The 8372-nt window shown below is 43.8% G+C and overlaps 1 protein-coding gene across 5 annotated transcripts in view; it reads right to left on the reverse strand.

Moving 5' to 3' along the window:
- The window catches only part of DGUOK (deoxyguanosine kinase), a 30749-nt gene extending 22377 nt beyond the window's left edge, over positions 1 to 8372 (reverse strand). The window contains exon 1 of one of the 5 annotated variants that reach the window (XM_058683679.1): positions 8351 to 8372. Coding sequence is in view for 3 of the 5 variants with exons in the window: in XM_058683675.1 (XP_058539658.1) it covers positions 7643 to 7784 (142 nt within the window). In the remaining 2 variants the exon portion in view is untranslated. Of the gene's footprint in view, positions 1 to 7642; positions 7881 to 8350 lie in introns of those variants that run through there. The other 4 variants (XM_058683675.1, XM_058683678.1, XM_058683676.1 and 1 more) reach the window with 4 other exon arrangements.

The following is an 8372-nucleotide window of genomic DNA, read 5'->3' on the forward strand; positions in this document are numbered from 1 at the left end:
AGGTAGTTTTTGTTTTTTTTTTTTAATATAGGTTCTAAAACCACATACCAGACTACTGAATAAAAGCCTACAGGCTTATCGTGAAGTACCTAAGAGACTGAGAGGAATTACAAATTGGTTGAGTTTATATATTATCAGATGTCTGCCTGCCCTAAAAAGTCTCTAGCTTAAAATATTTGGCATAGATGGTCAATATTTAGATTGCAGGTTGTTGATTAAATCTAGAACATGGTTCCTGCCTATCAGTGAAAAGCTATTTTAATTAACAGGAAAAGATTAAGGTAATTGAGATGGCTGGGATTAAGTGACTGTTAGAATTAAATGCTTTAAACGTTAAAAACAATCTAAAAAACTAGTGCAGATGGACAGGAAGGGCCCTCAGGGTTAGAAAATGTCAACTTCACCTCTGAGATCAGACACTATTAGTTCATCTAAGGGCAGTCAGGACTCTGAGAAATCGACTCAGGCCATTTAAGCACACAAAACCCAGAATGGCAACAAATTTGATGTAATGGGAAATCTACAGTTCCAATTACTGGAATAATTACACCAGGGCAACAGCTCTACCCTGCACCCCAGTGCCCATTCGAAAGCTTCTGGAAAGTCAGTTGAGTAATCAGAAGCTGGCTTCAGCAAAGAATGACAGTAAATGGTGGTGGCAGGTCCTAAGAGCTGTGCCATCCATGTTGCTCTAGGGCTCAGAGAGCCGGGGTCATTTGCCATAGGGCAGTAGTTCTTAAAACCATGTTCTAATGGAACTCAGCTGTGCCAGGCATAGGCCACAAATATGGAATAATTTTAAAAGATAATTCAGTTATTTATTTATTTTAAAAGCACACACAACATAACTTTTTTTTAGTGATATAATACCTAATCATAACAGGTTTTTCTTCTTCCTGCTGGGGTTTTGGTTGTTGTGTTAGTTTTTTGTTTTTTTTTTTTTAAGACAAATGTTTTAAAGTGTTCCAGGGGCTTCATAAGAGTGGTGACATCTGCTTCTTTCCTGCTACATTGGCCTCCTCCTAGCAAGCAGAACACTCATGTCCACCAAAAGCCATTCCTCTTTATGCAACACTGGGCAAACAAGAAAAAGTCCTCCCTTTGTCTGGTCTCTGTGCACAGCACCAGCTTCTTATGATATCATTATCACGATAGTTGGATCCCAGGTTCACTGTTATCTTTCAATATACTCTTTAATATCATGAAATGTGGGAGGTATCAGATCGCAGAATCAAACCTTCCCTTCAGGCCTTGGCTATTACTGAACTTTACTATATGCGCCATGACTTGAAAAAGGGCGGAAGGTACTTTCTTAGAGTATATTAGTTCAACATGTTGATTTTTATTAGCACCAAGACTGTCATTCCACAAGCTGCACCAAAGAGTTCTCTTGCTAATGTCCATCTTTTCCTTTCTCTCTTCCACAAATTTTTCTATAAACTATGATGCCTGCTATTGCTACATTCTGCTAAAACCTAGCAGTCAGAGTGTAATGTCCAAAATAATGTATTATTTTAAATTTAATACAGCTGTATTTCATGTGAGCCTCTTAAACATACCATCACCTCCAAGCATTTTCCTCTCCTGAACAAAATGAAAAACATGGCAAAAATCCAATTCTGAAACCTTTTACCAAAAAGCAAACAAAGGCAATATATATAAAACTGTCTATCTTAAACACAAAAGTCTTCCAAAGAAAATTGAAAGCCTTTACTTCAGGAACTGCATGTGATGCCACATTCACCTCTCACTCACTCGCTCACCAGATGTTTATGAGATGTTTATGGAATCGCTACTAACTAGTAGGTACTATAAAATGAACTAGGCTGAGATCCTGCCCTCAAAAAGTTCGTAATCCACCGGTGAAACAAAGTACCTAGGTTCAGAAAGGCTCTGAGCCTAAAAGCACGCTGGGCAAACGTAACAAAAATCACTCAGCAGGCTTAAAAGAAACATAATACACTTTTGCCCTCATTCCTTTTAATGTTTTTCCTAGGGAAAACTATGTTTACCAAAAAAAAAGTTGCTCCCAGCTCCCAGCAAACAATCCGAACAATCCAAACCACTCTGTTCAGCATGAGACCCTCACTGGTCTGGAACACCTTCCTCCCCCACTTTGCCCACTACAGGATTCATCCTTTCACTCCCTCCTTCTCCGTGAAACCCTCCTGAACTCTCTCCAGCTCCACGTCACCTGGAGGCAGAGCTAATTACTGCCTTCTCTGATGTACCAAGGTATTACGTTGTAATTATTTGTTGACCCATCACTCTCTCCACTTGCTTTTTGAAGACAGACTGGCCTTGTTCCCTTTGCATCCTGAGTACCTAGCCAGGTCCTAGGAATGGAGATGGATGGAACGAGGCGAATCACAGAAACGAACACTCCAATATACAACGTTTAGAATAAATAGTCTCTTTTCCGCTAGGATTCTTTGCCCAGTTGTTTACACGCAATAAAAGCAAAAGATGAGCATTAGTGATGTTAGAATGCAGGAAACATGCTATTAGGGAAGCTCTCTCCGCTGCTTTATATACAAGCCTCTAGACTGTAAAAGTGATGAAGTTTCTTCTGCTTCGGTTGGGTCTTTGAAAATCAAAGTGAGAATGGTCTGAGATCACTCACTGCCAGTATTTCATATGGTAATCCTTTGTTCAACTGAGGTTTGTAATTACAAAATAACTGGCTTTGGGAGGCAATAATATACTGTAGCCATGAATACACTTAGAAGATAGGCTAAGTATTTCTTAGATTTTCAGGCATTGTTCAGGCACCAAGTTTCTGACGTTCCATCACACATGGCAGATGGCTTCACAGCTCATACCAGACACATGAGCAGGGTGTCTGCACTTACAGGATCAGATCAACAAGACTTGGAGCAGCAGGACTACTAGAAAAGCCCCTCTAAACATATCTAACTTCAGTCAGGACAAGGGTTTACCTTCCTCTATTCAGGTTTCCTGGATGGGTACTCATTTATTTGGGGATGCCACCTGTGATTAGAGAACAAGCTCAGTCCTGACTAGGATTGTAAAGCAGTTTGACATATTCCTTCCGTGGGCACCAGTGACTACCTTTCACGTGGATGTCAAAGCACAGGAGCCAAACATGTGGTCAACACTGGAAGAATACAATGGGTCAGGCAGGGGTTAAGTGCTGGTGATGCCAAGATGAGCAAAACACCAAGCCGCCAACCCAGGGAAGGTCTCAACAGAAGTCAAGTGCTGCAGCATTTGTGGGTACAAAATGTTATGGGAGCACACAGAGGAGGCAGTGACTAATTCCGCCTGAGGACAGTCACCAGGCTGTGTGGGGTGATGGAGAGTTGTAGGAGGTAAAACCAGAAACAGCCAGATTAGGGTCCCCCAGTCCACTTGTCATTAGTCACACTTTCCTTGGGCAAGTGCATCCACTTCCAAGGCTTCAACAGCTACCCCCACCATCAACAACTTCCATACCTGAAAGCTCAGTCCCATCCCTCTGGATTTCAGGCACATGTCCTAATCTACCCCAGAACATCTATCTCTGTATGCCTCAGAGGGACCTGATAACTAAACATGTCACTCTTACCTCCCCAGACTTCCTCTTCCTTTATTCCCATCTTCAGTTTCCAGTCAGTGTCCAAACTAAAAGCCTCACTGTCATCTTCTACACTAGAAGTGGCCACCTAGTCCTGTCAATTTCACTTCTAAGAATCTCTCTCAAATGACTCCATTCTTCTCAGTCCTTCCATTCCCTCTGTCCAGGCCGGCATCTTCCCACACTACCACTACTACAACAGCAGCCACAAAACCAGTCTAGCTACTCCAAATTCTGTTCCTGCTCATTCACTCAGAGCAATGATACAAGACACTGTGGGTACTGCAGCAAACAAGACATATAAAGAAAGTGCCTGTTTTATGGACCTTCCTATTTGTTCATTCTGGCCAATTTCTGTTTTATTTTTTATTTATTTATTTTTTCAACGTTTTTTATTTATTTTTGGGACAGAGAGAGACAGAGCATGAACGGGGGAGGGGCAGAGAGAGAGGGAGACACAGAATCGGAAACAGGCTCCAGGCTCCGAGCCATCGGCCCAGAGCCTGACGCGGGGCTCGAACTCACGGACCGCGAGATCGTGACCTGGCTGAAGTCGGACGCTTAACCGACTACGCCACCCAGGCGCCCCCCAATTTCTGTTTTAAAATTAATCTGGTTGTGACACATCCCGGCCTCAAATCTTCAGTACCCTCCCCCACACGGTCCCTCTACCAGCATGGTCCACAAGGTTGTTCGACATCTGGAAACTCTACCCTTCCACCCTCTTGTTCTGCCACACAGGTACATCCCTGTTATTAAAACCGCATGTTTCTTCAGGCTTTGCCTTGGCAAGTGTTACTTCCTGTACCTGGAACATTCCTTTCTCATCTCCCCCTTGGGAATTCCTACCCCAGAGATTCTGAGTTTCCATGCCCAAGCAAACATGGCACTCATCACATGGTACAGGAATGATGTTTACAAGTCTGCTCCTCCCACCTGGCTATGAGCTTCTTAAAGGACAGGAACTGTATCACATGTGAGTCTCACAGCACATATTCGGTAAGTCTTGGTTCAGGAGAAACCAAGGCAGAAGCACATCCATCTACAAAGGTTAAGACCCAAAGGTCAGGAAAATTGGTCAGGAAAATCAAACTTCACCTCATGGCCTGTCCAAGTACTTCTTTTGTGAAGTACTTTGGTACCTCTGTGGGCTCTGAGAACAGAGCTTCCCTTAGAGGCACGTTTCCCAAAGGCAGAACATCTTGAACACCATCAGGACCCTCCCTTCTCAATCTTTTTGATGTTTCTGATTTGGCTGCAGAAACACACACAGATGTGGTGACTGATCTCACTTTAAACTCATGACCACTAAGTCCAAGTGGGTCCTTAATGCTGCCTAGCAACTCTCTACATTTCTCTTGCTCACTCACTAGACTAATTCATGTCTTGCCTCTCTCCTCACACTCACTCTGCTTAGCTGACCCTTCTTCCCGTTTCACTGAGGAAACAACCAAAAGACCTTCCCCAAGTTCCCACCACACCTACTCGAGTCAGTACTCATTTATGTTGCCACGCACACTGTTCCTAGGGATAAACTCTGCTCCTAGCTTAGGCCAACCTCTCTCCACTTCGGCAAGAGATTCCACTCCTTGCTTACTAAAATCACTCCAGTAATTATATCCTGTCTCCTGCTTCACGAATTTTTTTGCCCTCTCTACTAGACCATTTCCACCAGCTTAAAAATATGATCCAATACCTCTTACAAAAAAAAAAAAAAAACGGAAACAACCCCCTCAAACCTTCTTCCCATTTCAGCTACCACCCCATGTCTCCCCTTTCTAGGAAAACTTGTAGTTGTCTGAATCCATTGTCACCTCCCATTCTCCTTGAACCTATGCCAATCAGACTTTCACCCCTACTGCCCCTAAAAACCGTTCTTCTCAAGTTCACCAAAAAGCTCCATTACCTAAACAGCATTACACAGTTGAACATGCCCACTCCCCAAACACCTTCTTCACTTTGCTTCCAAGATATCATTCTCTTCTGGTTTTTCTCCTACCTCAGTAGTCATTCCTTCTCTGTTTCTTTTGCCTGATTCCTTCTTCCATCTAACTGCCCCATGGCTTAGTCCTTTCCATCAACACGACAAGGTCTCCTGGCTTCAAATACCATCTACATTTATACCTCCAGTCCAGGGAGACTCTGAACTCCAGACTTATATATCAAACTGCCTCATCAACATCTCCACTCAGATATCTACCAAGCATACAAAAACCTAACACGACTAAAAGTAAAATCTTGAAACCATCCTCTGTGCTCAGTCTGTTCTTCTCGTTCTTCTCCCATTTATGAAAATTTGGAACTCCCATTTTTCGAGTTGCTCAGGCCAAAATGATTGGAGTGATCACGGACCTCTCTTCACCTCATACTCCATCCACATCTGCTACTAAATCCAGTTTGCCCTGCCTTAAAATGTAACTGGAATCCAACTGCTTCTTACCACCTCCACGGTCACCACCCTGCTCGAACTCACTGCAACTCACCATTGCAATAACCACCTGACCCCTACTTTCAACATATCAGCTAAAGTCACCTTCTTATAATTTAAGTCAAATCATGTCACGTGACAGCGCAAATCTTTTCCAGTGGCAAGTAGAAGTCCAACATGGACTACAAGGCCTATGCAATCCAGTCACCCCTTACCTTTGGACCTCATCTCCTCCCATTCTCCCCCTTGCTTACTCCACTCCAGCCACAACAGCTTTCTTCTTGTTCCCTGAACATGCTATCCACCTTAGGGCCTTTGCACTTGGTCTTCCCTCTGCCTGGAAGAGTCTCCCAGTTATTCACATGGTTGCATCGCTTTCTTCTGGTTGTTGCCTCAATGTCACCTTCTCAGTGAGGCCTGTCTTGACTAACCTATTTAAAACTGCAACCTCCCTCAATCTCTCACCCCTGAATTTTCTCCCATCACATTCATTACTATCTAATATATTGTTTACTTAATTCATACTGTTTATTATTTACCTCTACTAGAGTTCCGTGAGAGCAGAGATTTTTATTTGTTCTGTTCAGTGCTATATCCTCAGGGTTAAGAACAGTGTTAGCATATGGAAGTTGCTCAAAGGGTTATTTGTCAAATGAATAAAACGAGAAATTCTCAGTTGGCTTCTAGGCTGTCTTCAATTTTCAACACTTATTCAGCACCTCAGCAGGTAAAAGCATCAAGTCAGAACTTATTAACGTTAAACTGAAGCAGGGGTGCCTGAGTGGCTCAGTCGGTTAAGCGCCCGACTTCAGCTCAGGTCGTGATCTCACAGTTTGTGCATTCGAGCCCCGCATCAGGCTCTGTGCTGACAGCTCAGAGCCTGGAGCCTGCTTCGGATTCTATGTCTCCCTCTCTCTGTCCCTCCCCTGCTCATGCTCTCTCTCAATAATAAATAAACATTAAAAAACAAAAACAAAAACCGAAGTGTTATGCTTTCATTTTGTTTCTTTGGTTCCTTTTTATCTAAGATACCGGGTCTCTACTCTTGTAACAGTTACTTTTAAAACATGTTTTAAGTTTAAAAAGTGAGTTTCTTCTAAGAAAAATGTTAAATTGTATGGGACTAGAAGAGAGACATGGTAAAATTACTCTAAGTGGTATCTGAATAACTGAACTTTAAGAACTCTCAGGGTAGGGCTACCAGATAAAATACAGGACGCCAGTAAATTTTAATTGTAGATAGATAATAATTTTTTCTAATGCATGTCCCAAATATTGCATAGGACACACACACACACTAAAATCTGAAATCCTATTTTAAATGGCACTTCACCCCCCCCCCCCCCAAATCCGACATCCCTATTTTAGGAGAACAAAAGAAATTACACCCTGCTCCTTGTCGCATTCATTGCGATCAGAACAAGCTGGTGGAACTCCGGGCTATCTACGGACTTCGTGACTGTGGGAGAGTACTGAGGCCTGACATCCTAAAAATCAAAGAGGCCTCTTTGGGAAGGGAAAGGCCCCGTCACATCAGATCGCGGGGGCAGGGTGGTCTTGGCCCAGCTCCCTTTCCCAGCCTTTCGGCCACCAGCTCGGGGGAGGCAAAGGCTTGGCAGCCACTTTCCGGCCCTTACCAATATTTCCTTCGATGGAGAGCTTTCGAGGCCCGCGCTTCGCGTGCATGCCCCTGGAGGGGGACACGCCACCGATTCGGCTCTGAGCCATGGAACTGGAAAGTGCTCGCAACAGCCTTCGAAGGAGCTGACCCGCGGTCATCCCACCCACGACTCGCGCAATTATCACTTCCGCCGATAGCACTTCCGCCCCCGGCACCGCTGTGCAAGCGCTCCGGCGCGCCTATGACGACAGGAGATCGCCGGGCAAGAAGTGGGTGGAGCTCAGCTGGCCGCGCGGGGAGGGGCCGAAGGGACCCCTGTGTTCTCGCGAAATTTGTAGCAAAGCAACGCTAGGTGGAAAAGACTTCTAGTGCGGGGGTGCGGGAGCGTTAATAACTGCAGTTGTCTGGGTGGCTTGCTCTCTCGCTGTTTGTCGGAAGAGCAACATTGTGAAAGAGACATACGCTCAACAATCTCCTCACCTTTGTATTTTTGTGTAACTTTCAAATAAGTCATAACTAAAGACAAAGTAATTGTAATTTTAAACGAGGCTTTTCCAGGTGTTTGCTTTTTATTCTAACTTGGGTAGAAATTGGACTATTTTAAGCAGGAAAATGACGCAATCTGATGATGTACACAAGTTAACTTTTTCCCATTCACGGTGACGCGCAGCACAATGCTGGCACATGACTGAATAAATCAACAAATTAGTTCATTACATCCCACTTCTTATTTTGTCTCTTGAATG

Source organism: Neofelis nebulosa, chromosome 9, assembly GCF_028018385.1.
Source record: "Neofelis nebulosa isolate mNeoNeb1 chromosome 9, mNeoNeb1.pri, whole genome shotgun sequence".
In the NCBI taxonomy this organism is placed as follows: domain Eukaryota; kingdom Metazoa; phylum Chordata; class Mammalia; order Carnivora; family Felidae; genus Neofelis; species Neofelis nebulosa.